The 19,095-nt window shown below is 31.9% G+C and overlaps 1 protein-coding gene across 1 annotated transcript; it reads left to right on the top strand.

Moving 5' to 3' along the window:
- The first annotated feature begins 611 nt into the window (after positions 1-611).
- On the top strand, positions 612-11,338 carry LOC114336000 (cuticle protein LPCP-23-like). Its single transcript, XM_028286300.2, has 2 exons — positions 612-709; positions 10,668-11,338. The coding sequence occupies exons 1-2, from the start codon at positions 698-700 to the stop codon at positions 11,238-11,240; spliced, it is 585 nt and encodes a 194-aa protein (XP_028142101.2). The 5' UTR covers positions 612-697; the 3' UTR covers positions 11,241-11,338.
- Positions 11,339-19,095: the final 7,757 nt, after the last annotated feature.

Consider the following 19,095-nt stretch of genomic DNA (forward strand, 5'->3'; position numbering starts at 1 on the left):
ATTAGATTCTCTAGCCACTTTCGTGGTTATTTTAACCAAAAAAATTTCCACCCCCGAGAAGTGGTGGCAACCACCCCCAAGATAAAAGCGCACATTTGCATAGGGTAGACTTTGAATTAGGAAATAATTAGAGGCTATTCCCAAAATTTTATTAAAATCCATGCAGTAGGATAGGATTCGTAGGTAATATCCTATTCTTGCTCACATTGAGTGGCGTAAAAATTAAAAAAAAAAAGTTTTTCTACGACTTCCCAAAAACAAACCATGTGGAGCTTACAACGTTAGTTGGCGGACCCATTCAATTACTATTATCTAAGGCGCTCAGAGATTATTACAATTTTCACTTTAAAATATATTTCCAGGAATATCTGGTCTACTTTATAATTATAACAGTATTTAACAAAAAATGGCAAAGTGGGGTAACGCTGCATAAAAAAATAGTTTAAAGGTTAGATTTGTTGCATGCATCTATAATGCATGAACCATATGGCGTGTTTCATGTATGTATTACAAAACCAACACATATTTATGTAAGTAACAGAAAATTTAAATTATTTTTGAATATTTCTGAATTAAAATAAAACAGCCTTGATTTTGTACAGATGGCACTAACATTATTTGTAGTATGTATCGATTGCTATATAAGAAGAACTCTGTTGGAGAAGGGTATTATTACTAAAATCATTCAAGAACAAACATGGTATTCAAAGTAAGTAAAAGTTCAATTTAATTTAAAATATTACTGGTAAATTAATATAAGTTTTCTATCACGTAATTGACCATTCCATTATAATAATTATTTGCATATAAAAGAAAAATCTATAATATGTCTGTATCATTGATCATGCACACATTTTTTTCCTTTCCCAAGTTTTCTGTTTTATTGTTTTTTTTTTGTTTTAATTCTTATTTAAAGCACGTATAATGATTTTATTGTTCATTGAAAAAAGTATGTGCTAATTTGCTCCCTTTTCTCCAAATTACGATGTAGTCTAGAGAAATAAGATTTTTCTCGTGACACATCCCCCTCCAGGCCGAAACCAAATTTTTTGAGTAGTATGGACATCTATATTAATAACCGTTATGTTTCCTGCAGCCGATTTTGATGATATACATAGTTATATACAAATGAAGATCAAAAAACGCCAAATTTTTGCTTTTTTCGTCTATTACTAAAAATTGTCGCATTTTAAACAAATTTGAGAGTAATAAACTGATAAATCATATAAAAATCTTCAATATGGCGTCCACTGCATATGCCTGTGCTTAATTGTTGCTTAGAAAATTGGAAAATAAGTCATAAATTTTGAGATTATATAAATGTTCATAACTTCTGTAAAAATTAAGTTAGAACTTTCTTATTAAAAAGAATGCTGAGACTTCTGGTGCTTAAATTATATTCTAAATTTCAAAGTAATTGGGCAAATAGTTTAAAAGTTATTTAATTTGTTTATCCCAAATTAATGTTTTTTGCAACACTATAAGTCAGAAAACAATGAGGTTATAGTAATACTTCGGACAGTTTATGAAAGAAGAAGATTTGTGCTATTAATTTAATTTAAAAAAAATGACAAAAAATAATTTTAAATAGTGTAAAATAATTTTGAAAAAACATGTCGATTTTTTGCTTATAAACAATTAGAATAACTTTTGAACCGTAACCTGTAGAAAAATTATTTTTCCATATTTAGAAAGACTAAATTTTTATACACATTTATAAAGAAAAACAATTGTCCTATGACAATTAGGGACGAAGTTAGTACCCTTCTTTTTTTAATTCACAGCAGCTTTGTTTATAACAATTAAGAAATAAAATTAGCTGCATTTGAAAGAACATACATCAAAGTTTTAATTGACTAAGTACACAAAAGATTTCCTTTCAAGGAAATCGTCCACAAAGCTTAAAATTTTGACCCTTAAAATCGGCCAGCGTTGAAACTTGGGTTAGCGATGAGAGGGGGGAAGGAGCTGTTAACTGTATCTCTGGTTCTCGATTATTTATTTCGTTGTTTCTTTTTTAATTTCTATGTACTTTTTACGTACATTACGAATAGGCGTTATTTAAATAAACTAATTGTTATATACACTATTAAATTTGTTTAAACATTTTTTTTTCAATTTTTTAAATAATATTTGATGTAACTTTTATTGTAAAACGTACATATTAGTTTTACAGGGCGTAACAAAAATACAGGTCATAAATTAAATCACATATTCTGGGACCAAAAATAGATCGATTGGACCTAACTTACCTTAATACAAATGTGCACATAAAAAAAGTTTTAGCCCTTTGAAGTTACAAAACGAAAATCGATTTTTTCCAATATATCGAAAACTGTTAGAGATTTTTTATTGAAAATGGACATGTATCATTCGTATGACAGGAACATCTTAAAGAAAAACTATAGTGAAATTTGTGCATCCCATAAAAATTTTATGGGGGTTTTGTTCCCTTAAACCCCCAAACTTTTGTGTACGTTCCATTTAAATTATAATTGTGGTAACATTAGTTAAACTCACTGTTTTAAAACTTTTTTGCTTCTTAGCATTTTTTCGATAAGGCAGTTTTTATCGAGTTGCGGCTTCTTTTTTAATATGTTTACATAAAGATTTTATGGGGGTTTTGTTCCTTTACACCCCCCCCCCAAATGTTTGTGTACGTTCCAATTAAACTATTACTGCGGTACCATTAGTTAAACACAATGTTTCTAAAACTTTTTTGTCTCTTAGTATTTTTTCGATAAGGCACCTTTTATCAAGATTTGGCTTCTTTTTTAATATGGTTCAAAATATGCCTAAAAATGTAAATTATAAATAAATTTTCATACGATTACCAAGTCTCCATAATCGTACTTAACCATACTTAGAAATATGTAGTGGATTTGACTAATATTCAAAATATCTCAATAAAAACTGACTTTTCGAAAAAGTACTGAGAGGCAAAAAAATTTTAAAAACATTATGTTTAACTAATGGTACCACAATAATAATTTAATTGGAACGTACTTGGAATGTTTACCAAAAAAATAAAACCTAGTTCATTTGAGATTTTCTGATTTCTATAGACCAATACTATTTTTAGAAACAATTGAATGGGATAATTTGTTTTTTCATACTTTAAATTATTACTAAGTTTAATAAAAAACTATGTATTATTATAGTATTCATAAATATACATGTTTTGTGATTAAAATTACTTCAAATATTATTAAAAAAAAATGAAAAAAAATTGTTTAAACAAACTTGATGGTGTATATAACAATTAATTTATTTAAATAATACATACTCGTACTGTACGCAAAAAGTACATATAAATTAAAAAAGGAAACGTCGAAATCCGTAGGCGAGAACAAGAGATACAGCTAACAGTTCCTTCCCCCTTGTCATCGATCTCCCAAGTTTCAAGGCCGGCCGATTTTAAGGGTCACATTTTGAAGCCTTGTGGATGATTTGTTTGAAAGTATATATTTTTTATATTTGGTACATTAAAACTCTGAAGTATGTTCTTTCAAATGTAACTGATTTGATATCGTAATTGTTATAAAGAAATCTGCTGTGACTTAAAAAAATGGGGGCGGGCAACTTCGTCCCTAATTGTCCTAGGACAATTTTTTCTATTTTTAAATTTGTATAAAAATTCAGTCTTTCTAAATATGAAAAAATAATTTTTCTACGGTTAATGGTTAAAAAGATATTCTAATTGTTTATAAGCAAAAAATCGACATGTTCTTGCAAAATAATTTTGCGATACATAGAATTATTTTTTGTCATTTTTTTTTAAATTAGATTATTAGCATAAATCTTCTTCTTTCATAAACTATCCAAAGTATTATATAATTTCATCATTTTCTGACTTATAGTGTTGCAAAAAAAATAATTTGGGATAAACAAATTAAATAACTTTTAAACTATTTGACCAATTATTATGAAATTTAGAGTATAATTTAAGCACCAGAAGTTCCAGCATTCCGTATAACAAGAAGGTTCTAAGTTAATTTTTACATAAGTTATGAATATTTATAGAAACTCAAAATTTATGAATTATTCTGCAATTTTCTAAGCAACCAATAAGGAGAGACATATTCAGCGGACGCCATATTGAAGTTTTTTATATCATTTATGAGTTTCGTACTTCCAAATTTGTTCAAAATGCTTAACCTTTTGGCAATAGACGAAAAAAGCGAAAATTTAGCGTTTTTTGATTTTCATTTGTTTATAACTATTAGTCCAGAAAGCCACTGCGGATCCGCTAGGAAAAATATTCTAATTCGGATTTTTTGCACAATCTTACTCAAAAAGGACTCCTTTTAACAAATTTGCATGTTGCCAGGACCAAAAGGTGGTCAAAAATTTTTTAAACGTTTTTTTTTGTTTTTTTCCTAAAATTATTTTTTTTGCATGGAAAAAAGTTTTTTTAGGTTTTTTGGATCATTCCAAACAGAAAACGTCTTTAGTGACTTTTCTCTAAAGTTGATAGTTTTTGACATATAAGCGATTAAAAATTGAAAAATTGCGAAATCGGCCATTTTTAACCCTCAAAAACTATATGAAAAACTGAAAATTTGAATGTTGCCAAGGTAGGTAGACATTCTTTAAACATCGATTGATGAAACCCCGAAGAGTTTTTTGCAATACAATATTCCGAACTCCTTTGTTTTTTAATTGCTAATCAAGCGTGCGCGACACTATTTTCCACGCGACAGTATGGTGCAAATGAAAGGAATAAATTCGTTATTTCCTAAACCGGCGACTTTAGGGAAAAATCCCGAAACAAGTCGATTTTTATTTTTAAGTTATGATATTGTGGCATATATGGTATACTAGTGACGTCATCCATCTGGACGTAATGACGTAATCGATGATTTTTTTAAATAAGAATAGGGGTCACGTGCTAGCTCATTTGAAAGGTTCTTTAATTCTATATTCAGTAATCTAAACATTTACATAATTACATAATACAGGGTGTCCAAAAAATTTTTATTAAATTAAATTATTTGACAAATAAAGAACTAGAAAGACACGCTGTATAAATAATTGTGTAAATGTTTACATTACTGAATAGAGAATTGAAGAACCTTTCAAATGAGCTACCACACGACCCCTATTCTCATTTAAAAAAATCATCGATTACGTCATCACGCCCAGACGGATGACGTCACTAGTATACCATATATGCCACAATATCATAACTTAAAAATAAAAATCGACCTGTTTCGGGATTTTTCCTTAAAGTTGCCGCTTTACGAAATAACGAATTTATTCCTTTCATTTGCACCATACTGTCGGTGGAAAATAGTGTCGCGCACGCTTGATTAGCAATTAAAAAACAAAGGAGTTTGGAATATTGTATTGCAAAAAACTCTTCGGGGTTTCATCATTCGATGTTTAAAGAATGTCTGCCTACCTTGGGAACATTCAAATTTTTAGTTTTTCATATAGTTTTTGAGATGTTTATATGTCAAAAACTATGAACTTTAGAGAAAAGTCACTAAATACCTTTTCTGTTTGGAATGATCCAAAAAACCTAAAAAAACTTTGTTCCATGCAAAACAAATAATTTTAGGAAAAAAAACAAAAAAAAAAAAACGTTTAAAAAATTTTTGACCATCTTTTGGTCCTGGCAACAGGCAAATTTGTTAAAAGGAATCCTTTTTGAGTAAGATTGTGCAAAAAATCCGAATTAGAATATTTTTCCTAGCGGATGCGCAGTGGCTTTCTGGACTATATGTATATCATCAAAATCGGCTGCAGGAAACATATAGGTTATTATTATAGATGTCCACACTACTCAAAAAATTTGGTTTCGGCCTGGAGGGGGTTGTGTCACCAACATGATATTTTTTTTCCTTATTTCTCTGAACTAATGTTTTTAAGATCATCGGTACATAATTCGCAAATATTTTACGGGTATCCCTACTTTTTCTGTCTTTACACGGCAAATTCCGTGAAGTAGAATTCACACTGGTATGAATATGTAAACATTACTAGAATGTCATTCTACTTGAAAATATCATCATTAATTTAAAGACATGGCTTTTGAATGTTCTTGGATAACTGTTATTTTTATAATTGCAAATTATTAATTCAGTTAATAAGTGTGATGATTTTTTCACTAACTATGTATTCAGTGATTGTAATAATTTATATGTACAACAAAAACTAATACTCAATCGAAAAAAGAGTAAAAGAGTGAAAAGTGATTTTTTAATAATATATTGTTACTATGGAACACTTTGACATATTTAACAACAAAATACTTGGATCACAGGATATATTATCCTGATGTATTCTTTGCTTGGATCTTCCACAAATAATACACAATAAAAGTTCACGTCTTAAACCAATTATTTATCAAATACACTATATTCGATGGCATAGGGCACAATTGTGGTAAGTGCAAAAACTAACATTTTACAGTACAGCCATTTGAAAGTTATAGGTATGCACTTAACACTTTGTACCACTATGTACTTTTCTTATATTGTACATACCCCATTTGACAGGTATATACTACAAGCTTCTAAATGAAATTAAATAACAAATATCAAGGAAAAAATTGTTTAATTCGCAAAAAGAATGAATACAAATATTTATTCATCATCAGAAGTATCATAATATTAGAACAGTGAAGAGAAACCATTTGTGGTAAGGGCACATACAACATTTGGCTTATTTAATTTTTCTTATATTTAGCAGTTACCACATTATGTCAACTTGTATTTCTTACACGTTTCATTATTTGCTTACCACATTTGTGCACAATAAACTTTGGGTCAAAATAATGTACTATGTGTACTTATCAATTTTCTAAAAAAGTTGTACTTACCACATTTGTGCACTATACCATCATATCAATATTATTTTTAACCAACAACTCAAAATATTCCCGATGCCATGTCAAATATTTAAAATTGTTTCTGATTGTCACTGTCTGACTGACAGTATGCTGACAATATTCTATTCGACTGAGTGCGTTGTATCGCAAAGATAGATTTGGAAATATTACCACGGACATTGTGTTCATTTTTTTCGAATCTTGAAAAAACCAATAAATATTTTTGAAAAATTTAAACGTCCAATGAAAGACTATATTATTACCGAGGGCCGAAAGTTCCTTAGAATAAATAAAAAGTTTATTTTGAATTAGATATTTTAAATTAAATATCACACAAAATTTTCTCTTAGTTTTTCACCCCTGTAACTTATTAAAATAAACATCATAGAAGTTCTCAGGGACTTTCATCCCTAGCCAATAACGTAAGCTTTGATTCTGCGTTTAAATTTTTCAAAAATACTTTTTAGTTTTCTCAGGATTCGAAAAAAATAAATCCCCACTTGAATAGCATTGCAGCCGAAAATACGTACCCAAACTCTTAATGGTTATTGCCATTTTTAAAATTATATTGTCATATGACGTTTCTCTCTATTGAGTATATTTTATCAGCTTAAATTGTAACATTTTTTTTTTAAATTGATTATGCTCCAGTGAACCATTAATTTTTATATCTATTTCTTTATAATGTACTACTAAACAATCATTCACCTCGTATTTTTCTGGTGTTCACATACTTTTACGAATTTTAACATTCACGACTATGAATTTTTCTTTTTCAAAATTATCTAACTATCGCTTACAAACCGACTTTACTGTGAATATAATTTGTCCCCATTCTGTATTATCCTCCTCTTTATCTTCTCTACTTTGAGTTTAGGGTTTAGGCGTTTAGGTCAGGATATATTCTCTCTTTAGGTGTCTTTCCAAGTTTATCTGAGCCTATCTATATTTTGATGGGCTCTCAGTTTTTAGTCTAAACCTATTAGAGCATAAACAGACGAACAACTCTGTAGCTCTACTAGTGGATCCACAAAGTGGCTTAAACAGGCAAATAATTACAAAATCATTGGGACTACAAAATCACCCATTTGAGCCACTTTAGGGATCCACAGAGTAGCGCTGCAGAGTGGTTCATCTGTTTTTACGCTTATGGATATTCTTTCCAGTAGAATTTTTTCTAAACGATATGTTAGGTTTTCTTCATATTTTCTCGTACTTTCCTCTGCACTTTTTACATTGTATAATTCTTATTCTTTAATATCATAATTCGTACGCAAGCTTTAACCTGATAACTTTGTATTTTTTATTGATTATCCAATTTTCATTTCAATACAATAATATTAGCATGGATATATTTTAGCCCTGTCGCCGGGAGGTACAACGGCCTCCGTAATTCAGATGGACTTAACCAAGTTTTTTATGTATTTTGACCCGTAGAACACGAATTTTTTGGGTAACAGTTGATCCGGATGTCGATAAGATTGTTATAAACAAAGAACTTGAGAAATTACATAACAGCAATTTTTCGCAAAACAAAATATTTTTTTGTATTTTTTGTTTTATTCTAAGCAAAAAATGTTCTTGCAACTTTGTTCATAGGATGCATAGTTTTCGAGATTAAAGCGGTTGAACTTTCAAAAAATCGAAAAATTGCAGTTTTTGAACTCGAATAACTTTTGATTAAAAAATAAAATAGCAATTCTGCTTACTGCACTGGAAAGTTCAAGTCAAATTCTATCGGCTTTGATTATTATTTTCATTGCTAAAAATTTTTTTTTTTTTATTGTTAAACAAAGCTATAAACACATAGTGTTTCCCGTGTCCAATGCATGCGTTTTAATGTACTTAAAAATGCATTGAAAAAATCACTCAAGCACTATGTGTTTATAGCTTTGTTTAACAATAAAAAAATTAATTTTTAGCAATGAAAAGAATCAAAACCGATAGAATTTAACTTGAGCTTTCAAATGCGGTAAGCAGAATTGCTATTTTATTTTTTAATCAAAAGTGACTCGGGTTCAAAAATTGCAATTTTTCGATTTTGTGAAAGTTCAACCGCGTTTATGTCGAAAACTATGCATCTTACAAGAAATTTGTAAAAACATTTTTTTCTTAGAATGACCCAAAAAATACAAAAAACAATGTTTTGTTTTGCGAAAAATCGCTGTTATGTGATTTCTCAAGTTCTTTGTTTATAACAAGCTTATCGATATCCGGATCAACTGTTACCCAAAAAATTCGTGTTCTACGGGTCAAAATACATAAAAAAACTTGAGTAAGTCTATCTGAATAAAGGAGGCCGTTGTACCCCCCTGGCGACTGGCATATTGTTACATAATTCACGATCTGTATCTTCCAAATGCTGTCCATGCTAAGAAATATTAAATACCTATTTATACCAGTATTTAGTATAAGCTTTGATAGTTTGATTTTTTTTGAAATATTATAGTTAACTCAACCTTTTCTATATCATTATTGTCCAGAGTTATATCCTCAGGTATCAAGAGATTAGTTTTTTAAATATTTAGTTTTGCTAAATTTCTTTTTAATCATAATTATTCAGATTTTATATTTAGGTCTAATAGCATGTTCTGTAATTCTTCTTTGTCTTTTGCTATTACCGCAATATCGTCGGCAAACCTCAGATCCTTCAGGTAATCGCCGTCTATCTTCACTCCTTTAGTTACCCATCTCTAATTACCCATTCAGATATTTCTAGAAGTTCTCAGGGACTTTTGGCCCTCGTTAATAACATATTCTTTCATTCTGCGTTTAAATTTTTCAAAAATACTTATTAGTTTTCTCAGGATTCGAAAAACATGAATCCCATTTGAAAATCATTGGAGCAGAAACTACGTACCCATCCCCTTAATATTTTTGGCAGAATTAATACACTACTTTATAGGTAGACAAATATTGGTCACTGACTAAAATAATTCCTAGTTACTATCCTAATTTTAATAGTTTTTGAATGAAACCCGGAAACGTTCTGTCACTAATTTTAAACGTCGTTTTTCAATACTCTGCTTTTTTGACTTATGACACTGTTTAAGTGGAGGTGTGATATTTTTTTGTATTTCGTAGAACTCGTGTTCCATGTCTTGAGAAGCTTTGCCGCTGTTCACTTTTAATGTTGTTCTGAAGCTATTTTTTGTTGTGGCATTTTTATAATTTCCTGGTTTTTCCCTTGTGATTTACTACGGAATCTCTAACGCGAGAATTTTACTGTTACCATTGCATGAGGTGGTCTTTTTAATGACAGATTTCATGTTATGAATTTTTTGTGACGGATACTCTTAAGTTGGGGTTGATTAGTCGCCATTGATTAGTCGCGGTTGATTAAGACAGTAAAGTCGTCCCAGGAACGCAACTCATAAATATTGGCAATATCATTTTAAAGTCTTCTACATTAAAATGTATAATAATTGCCGATATAAATGAGTCAGATTAAATAAATTATTAGAAGAACTTTTACTAAGCAATAACATTTGTGTTTAATTCATTATTATTTTTTGTATTTTGACAACGGCATCCGATTTGGACGTCGAAACATTAATAAAAGCATTTTTTTAGTGAAATTGTGGCTTATTTCCCATCAAAACTAGTAATTATTCACTTTTACTTGTCCGACTAGAATAATGTTTGTTTCGTTTCTGATTCGGTTATAGTAGTTGAATGTCTGTTGTGTTTGTTTTGTTCTGTGTTATAAAATTTTTTTTTCACATGTTACCTTCGCTTCTTCTCTAAACTCTGGGTTATCCTTTTCTGATATGTTAAAAGTTTATTAGATTTCTAAAAATATTTATATTAAAAACTATATATTATATTTCAGCTCATCATCTTAGGTGCACTTGTTGCCTACGTACACGCAGGAATTTACGGCGAATCTTTAGGAAGTCTTCCCATTGAAAGTCCAGTAATCTCTGCATATTCCTCACCTTTGTCCGTAAGATCTGTGCTATCCTCTCAACTGCTGTCATCTCCAGTATTGTCGACTTCACCTTTATACAGCAGATCCTTACCTACATTCTCCTATGGCGCAACAGTTCCAGTTATTTCATCACCTTTGGTAAGAACTGTATCTCCTCTTCCAGTAGCATCACTTCCATCCCTTGTGTCAGCGCCAGTATTAACAAGAGGATACGCTCCATCGGCTTCCCTTATTTCAGCTCCAGTTCTAAGAAGCGTTCCATCTCTACCCTTATTACCAGCTCCAGTTCTTTCTAGAAGTCTTTCAGTAAGCCCGTTACTACCAACAGTGATTTCTAGGAGAGTTTCTGTAACTCCACTTTTACCAGCTCCAGTTATATCTAGAAGTGTTTCTGTAAGTCCACTAGTGTCTGCTCCAGTATTGTCAAGTTACGCTGCCAGTGCTCCTTTACTATCGGCTCCAGTGTCTTGGTAGGAAAATTATATCTGATTTAATGTTAACACTATATTTTTTGTATAGTATAGAATATATTTTGTTGTAGGAAAAAAATAAATTAATACTAAATTGTTAAATTTGTATAATGTTTACTATTGTCCTAAAGTCATATTCTTGTCAAAACAGTCGTAAAAACACTCCTTACGGTGAAACAGCTGAAATAAAGGTAAATGGAGTTCCCATTAACAACATTAGATGTGCGGATGACACTGTCATATTAACCGAAAATATTGGGGATCTTCAGAGGCTGATGACCAGAATTCGGTCACCAGCCTCTGGTATTGGGCCAATTCGGTATTAGAAATTTTTAGTAGAGTTTGAACAAGAATATGTTCTAGCAATGAAAGTAAAAAAGATAAAGTTTATAAGAATATAGGAAACTCCAAAAAAATAACGAGAGTCTCTTTATAAACGGATCCAATGTCAAACAAGTCCACCAATATGCATACCTTGGTACAATGATCAACTTCACATACAATAATCAACTCCACATAATAATAATACTATTGTATGGCATTTTGCCGGGGAGATCCTTTCGGACAGGTTCCGGCGCCATTTACATCTTGAACCCTGTTTCAAGTAACTAGTGTCGATGTTACACTAGACCAGGGGGACCGACGGCTTAACGTACTCTCCGAGGCACGGTGAACAGCTCGTATCATTTTTTGAAATGCAAAATGGATTGTCTGTGCTGGGGCTCGAACCCAGGCGCTCTGGCTTAGGAGACCAGTTGTCATGCCGCGGCGCTACGGCTGTTCACCATCAACTCCACAGAGGATTACTTACAGGAAATCAAAATCAGAACAGAACAGGATACAGCAAATTTTAACAGAATGACAAAAGTGTTTTGCACAAGAGTTGAAGCTAAGAATTAGACCGTCCGCACATGGGTCGATCGAAGACACGTCTCGAAGTTCGCGCGTCTTGCTCGTCTTGTACGAACCCTGCGTCATAAGCGATTGCCCTCCGCACACTAGTCGATTCCGTTTTTATAAATTAACGCATTTTTTATATAGTAACCAAAAAGACTATTTGCGTCTGTGAAGAGTACGGAATTATTGCATTTTTATACAGTTGCATTATACAGTTGGGGGTATTTTTGTACTTCCTCAACGAATTTTATAATAAAAGCCTAGAAAAAGATGTTCAATGTTTTCAGAATTTTACAATACAAACAATATATTTCCACAAAGCTAACAGTACTACAATTAACGAACATAACATTCACCGATCTTTAAAAAGACTAAAATTTAATTTAGGGCAAAAATCAACAAAAAACGAAGCAAACAAATAAAATAATGACTGTAAACGTGCGTCTTACTCGAACTTTCTCGTTCGCTTCAGATCGCACGGAACGAGAGTCGTACAAGACTCTCCGTCGTACAAGAGTAGTCGTACAAGTCGTACAAGAGATTTGCAATCCAAAACGCTCCTTGTACGGAACTCAATGCCACAACGAAGGAACTTAAGTGACGGGGAGAGATCTAGGCGATTGGAATCGAGTCGATTACTTCGAGCGTCGCTCCATGTGCGGACGGCCTTAGGTTGGCTAGGTGATTCATTTATCAAATTTGTTTTATGGAATGGAAGATTGGACCTTAAATGCTGCATCAACAAAAAAACCATAATCATTCGATCTGTGGGTGTACAGAAGAATTCTGAAACTATCGTGGACAGAACACGTAAAAAAAGAGGTTCTGAGAAAGATGCATAAAGAAATGGAAATTTTAAATACCATCAAAACAAGAAAATTGATTTATCTCGGACATATTAAGTGCGTAGAAAGATACAACTTGCTCTAATTGATTATGCAGGAAAGATGCAAGGAAAAAGAATCACAGGTAGACGCAGAATATTGTGGCTGCGTAACCTGAGAGAATGGTACGGATGAACATCAAATAAACTTTTCAGAGCAACCGTCTCTAAAATCCGAATAGCTATGATCATTGCCGGAGGAGACACTTAAAGAAGAAGAAACAGTCGTATTATGTCTAAAACATTATCAGCTAGTTATTACAGAACTTAGTAAGGGCCCATGGAATAATCGTGGTAATTTAAATACTTCTTCTTTCTCGTCAAGCGACTTTTTATGTGGGATAAATCTTACCAAACTGTCGTAAAACTGCTTTCTCCTTTATAGTTATTCGTCTCGAATAACTGGTCTATCAGGAACCGGTTTAAGTCAACAGGGTGGATCAGTTCTATAGTGTGGGGCTAATCTCTCGATATGAACTACGTTGGGCTTACTTCTAGCTGAAAAATGGATACGGTAGACTAGATCATTTATTTTCTTTTAGACAATATACGGGCCTTCCCAGCTTCGGATGAAGTCCTTTCTTACGTGTGGGATTGTATAACCATACTGGATTATCTCTTTCGAAAGGTGTCTCGATAGCATGGACGTCGAGTTGTGCGTTGACTTTATCACCTTGGAGCTTGAAACTTTTACTAGAAAATTCGTAGACTTTTCCCAATTTTTCTTTAAATTCTCAAGCTATATCAGGGATGAACGTTCTCCTTAGCAGGAAGGCAATTTATTGAAACTGAGATCTTGAATAAGCCTTATTTCGCTTCCGGTGATCATTTTCGATGGTGAGTTGCAAAGCAGTTTCGTCATGTTGGGAACTTCTGTAGGCTAACAGGAAGAGAGGAGAACCGGAGGAAAACAAGAAGATACGCTCCATCGGCTTCCCTTATTTTAGCTTCAGTTCTAAGAAGCGTTTCATCTGTATCCTTATTACAAGTTCCAGTTCTTTACAGAAGTTTTTCTGCAAGTCCGTTACTACCAACTGCAGTTATTTCCAGAAGAGTTTCTCTAACTCAACTAGTATCAGCTTCAGTTATTTCCACAACTCTTTCTGTAGGTAAGTCCACTAGCACCTGGTCCAGTTATCTCCAGAAGCGTTTCTGTAAGTCCTCTAGTATCAGCTCAGGTATTGTCAAGTTATGCTGCCAGCGCTCCTTTATTATGGGCTCCAGTGGCTTGGTAGGAAAATTAAATATGAATTTATTTTAACACTATATTTTTTGTGTATAAAATAAATTTTTTTGTAGGAAAAAAAAAATAAATTAATACTAATTGTCAAAAGTATTTAATGTTTACTTTAATACTAAAATTGTTATAAAGCTATTTGCTTATCTAAACAGTCGTATTATGTCCAAAACATCATGTGATAGTTACTACAGAAGTCAGTACGAGACCGTTGAAATAATCGTGATAACATTCTAAGAGTTTTCTATAATCCTCTGCAGAACTGTAGGTATAAGTAGGCTTCTGTTTGAAATGAATTTCACTAGTCTTCTTTTGCTTTACCACCTCTGTAGTGATAGTTCTCTTCCAGTTCTGCTTCCTAACCATTCATTGGTTTAAAACTGACAAATAACTCTTTTTGAGACATTTCTGTTATTCTTTATTATGGAGAAGTAACGTTTGCCATGTTGATGGGGCTAATCCACTTGACAGGAGTATAAATTTTAGAACACCCTTTTTGGATATTGCAAATTTTAAAGAAACGGTGTGTTATTTTCAGATACAGTCACCGATGCATGTTTAAAAATCGAAGAAATAAGACCAGTGAGTTGTTGCTATATACCTACAATTATCGGAATATAACACCAATCTTCGAATACCATCTTGTATGAAACTTTTTCAGTAAATCTATAAAGAGCTCCAATTTATTACAGTTTTATCCTACTCTATCTATCAACCTTGCGCATTTATAATTAAGCTTACTAATACCTTCTGAAAATCAAGGCATATTGGTAACAAAGATTGTACATTTTTCAAAAAAAATTTATTCGTATCTATTAGCTATCTAACAACGTCTTTGCAGAAGACATGATAATTTTATAATGATTTTACTAAAGAAGTAAAAATATTCTCTTGTATTTAATTTATTTAAAATTTTACTAAGATAGACCTAAGTTAGACTCAAACTGGGTATATCATCCAGGTTGGAGCCTAAAATAAGTAAGCCACTGTATAAGAATGACAAAGTTGAAATTGTGACTGTTAAAAAGTTAGGAAAAATTAAAACATGTGGTTACTTACCTCAGATCCAAAGTAGTTGAAACTAGCTACATAGGTAGGTCGAACGACCTTACCAGTATGAAAAATAAGCAATATCGGCTACATCGAGGGTGACAATAAGTCGATGTTATAAAAATCAAGTGTAATTAAACCATAATGGAGTCTTCATCTTGGCTTCAAACTACATGGTTATGTTGAAGACAGTGGGAAACGGACTGATTGAAATTTGACATTGAAAAATTATTGAGAAGACCTTCTAGGTAGGGAATTTTACGTACAGTCGGAAAAATGAAAGAATACCCATGAACTAACATATAAAACACGCTGTAATTTTTTGTCACCGTGTCACACAAAAAATTGGCCAGCGCAAGTACATGTAATAATTATTGTTACATGTACCTGCACTGGACAATTTTCTTTGTGACACGGTGACAGGAAAATACAGCGTGTTTTATATGTACGTTCATGGGTATAGTATTTTTACTACAAAAGCGATATTACGTAGGTCAAAATTTTTGACGTAAGAGAACTGTCAAAACATTAGAATGTGAATTTATTATAAACATGGCAATAATAAAAAGTCACATTCTAATGTTTTGACAGTTCTCTTACGTCAAAAATTTTGACCTACGTAATATCGCTTTTGTAGTAAAAATACTATATTCTTTCATTTTTCCGACTGTATGTACAGTTATTTTGTATTATAAAAATGCAAACAAATTCTAACTAATAGAATTTAATTAACTAATTAAATATTAAATAAATGAATAAGAATGAAACAGTTTAAATTAATAATAACATATAATTATTTATGATAATTCTATGACTATTGAAAGCGAAAATGATGCCAACAAGGTGATGACGTCATTTGTTCGAGAAGAAGAAAAGAATAAAGAAAAACTGAAGAAAATTAAAAGAAATTTTTTTTTAAATAATGAATATGAGGTAAAGCATAAATACTTAAATATGGAGTTTGACTGTTAAGATATGGAATTTCCGTTAGTTTAAAAATGACACATATGAGTAGAATTAGAAGAGTAGATTAGTAGAGTAGAATTAGAACTGTTTGCCTGAATTTATGTAAATTGAAAGGGAAATAAAAACAAAATTAAGAATAAGTTAATATGGTGTGAAGTAAATGAGATTGAAGTACCAAATGGTTGTAAGATTTTATATGAAAATAAAATTAAAAAATTAAAAAGAGAATGATATGGAGAGAGCGGACCTGATTCCGAACCACAAAATTTTATACTAGTATTTTCACCATAGTAAATTAACAAAAGTGATATACCTGTTCAATAAAGTTAGTGTTATAAGAAGACCCAAAAACGTGAGTAGAAGGACATTAATTAGATTGAAATAATATATTTATTTGGAAATCTATCTACATAAAATCTTCATGTCAACACTACACCGGACTGGTTTTTTATTAACAACAATTAAAACCAGGCCGTACTTGAATATGTTTATAATTAAAATAAATCGTTCAAGTAAAATTAAATGATGAATAATACTTTATCAACAATGGAAAATCCTACCACTTCTCAAAACATTCCAATGTACTCTACTATTGCACCTCAACAAACTACTCCAAAATTGCCACTGAAGAAGAAGCCATCATCTTCAGTTCAATTAATGGCGCAAAACTGCAAGATCACCTTTTGCAACTAGGACCACTCGTCCAACCAAAAGATATTATTTATTCATCAAGAATCTCTAATAACCGAGTATGCGTTTATCTTTCAAGTAAAGCTGTAGTTGATGACTTTCTAAATAAAAGAGGATCCATAAAAATAAATAACAAACTACTTCTAGCACGTAGAATAGTCACTCCATCGGAACGTCTTCTCTTATCTAATGTTCATCCAACAATACCACAGGAAATGTTGAGCAATCTTCTCCAGAACCTAGGCTTGAAACTGATGTCGCCAATAACATGTTTGAGAATTGGAGCTACAAATCCTGAATATAGCCACATACACATTTTTAGGCGTCAAGTATACATAGAACCCCTAGATAATATAACCATACCTGATTTTGTTATGGTTAATCATGATAATGTTAGCTACAAAATATTTTTGTCCAGCGACCAATCGCTTTGTTTCAAATGCAAACAAAATGGCCATCTTGCCTCACAATGCTCATCAAAAACCTCTTCCCTAATCAATTCTAATATGCCAAATACTGTTCCAACTTCTAATTCATCTCAAATTATCACCTCGCAGATTCCCGCAACAGATAAACAAGCAAATAATTCATCAAGTCCTCCACTTCCAATAAATTGTATGGAGGTGTCAAATATGACCCTTTCAACAACAGAAACATCAACATCAACCAAAAGACATTTATTAGAAACCTCATCTCCAACAGAAGAACCAGCGTCTAATATATTTAACGAAGCATGTAACAAAAATAGCCCTATATTCAAAAAAATAAGGGCCGACAACAATTCTGAACCCGAAAAAAACATAATACCATCCACTCAAGACTCACGCCAAGAAAAACAGATACAAGTTGATCAGAAATTACAGAATCAAATTCACACAATAACTAAAGAAACAGTATAAACCGAAGAAGCTGCTAAAAGATTTATCAATAAACATTCAAAATCATATCTCCTAAATTACGATGAATTTCGGGATTTGCTAAATGAGACATGCGGAGCTAAAGATGTCTATAATATTATTAAGGATTATACACCAGATTTATCATTACTTATTAAAATGCTTGTAGACACTCATCCTCATTTTACTGACTCAAAATTAAAAAATCGAATCACACGACTACGCAAAAAGCTAGAAAGACTATTACAACATTAAGTACCTGAACCCGATAGTGATTCATGTGATTCAACTAAACAATAAATCACTTTTAATAGTATATTACAATGGAATTTAAATGGGTATTACACCCATTTAACCATGTTACAGCTTCTTATCTCAGGATATGCACCAGATTTTATTTCGTTACAAGAAACTCACTTCAAAAATAACTCAACACACAACCTCAAAGGTTACTCAGGATTTTGCACCAATCGACCCAATCAGAACTACGCCAGTGGAGGAGTAGCTCTATATTTAAAGTCAAATATACCTGTTCAAAATATAAACCTCACAACTACTATCGAAGCAGTTGCTGTAACAATACTTGCCCCTCTAAAGTTCAATATTTGCAGCATTTATGTTCCATCAGACAAGACTCTAACTAAACCCGAACTACTTAATTTTCTCCAACAAATTCCTTCCCCTCGAATAATCACGGGAGATTTTAATTGCCATAATATTACATGGGGATCAAATAAAACAACAACAAGGGGAAATATGTTAGAAAACGTTTTGAACACTATGAACTTATGCCTACTTAACGACGGCTCGCCAACAAGATTCAATATGGCTAGGGGAACTTCTTCCGCCATTGATCTCTCCATATGTGAACCCCCATTGCTCACCCAACTCGACTGGACAGCATTAAAAGATTTATATAGTAGTGACCACTTCCCAATCTTAATAAAGCATACAGTAAATTTAAACACAAATACAACACCAACTCAAAAATGGAAACTAAAAAAGGCAAATTGGATTGAATTTGAGAGAACTGTATCAAACAGAATGGATCAGATTAAAATTTCAGACTCCATTGATGACACACTTAGGAACTTCAATCAGCTTGTACTGGATGCGGCTAATATAGCCATAGGTAAATCTCAAGTTAAGAAAAAATCGCAAACCAGTTCCCTGGTGGAATTCACAATGTGAGGCCGTTATTAAATTAAGTAAAGCAATTAGAAACCGCTACAAAAAATAC

The sequence above is a fragment of the Diabrotica virgifera genome, chromosome 8 (assembly GCF_917563875.1).
Source record: "Diabrotica virgifera virgifera chromosome 8, PGI_DIABVI_V3a".
Taxonomy (NCBI): domain Eukaryota; kingdom Metazoa; phylum Arthropoda; class Insecta; order Coleoptera; family Chrysomelidae; genus Diabrotica; species Diabrotica virgifera.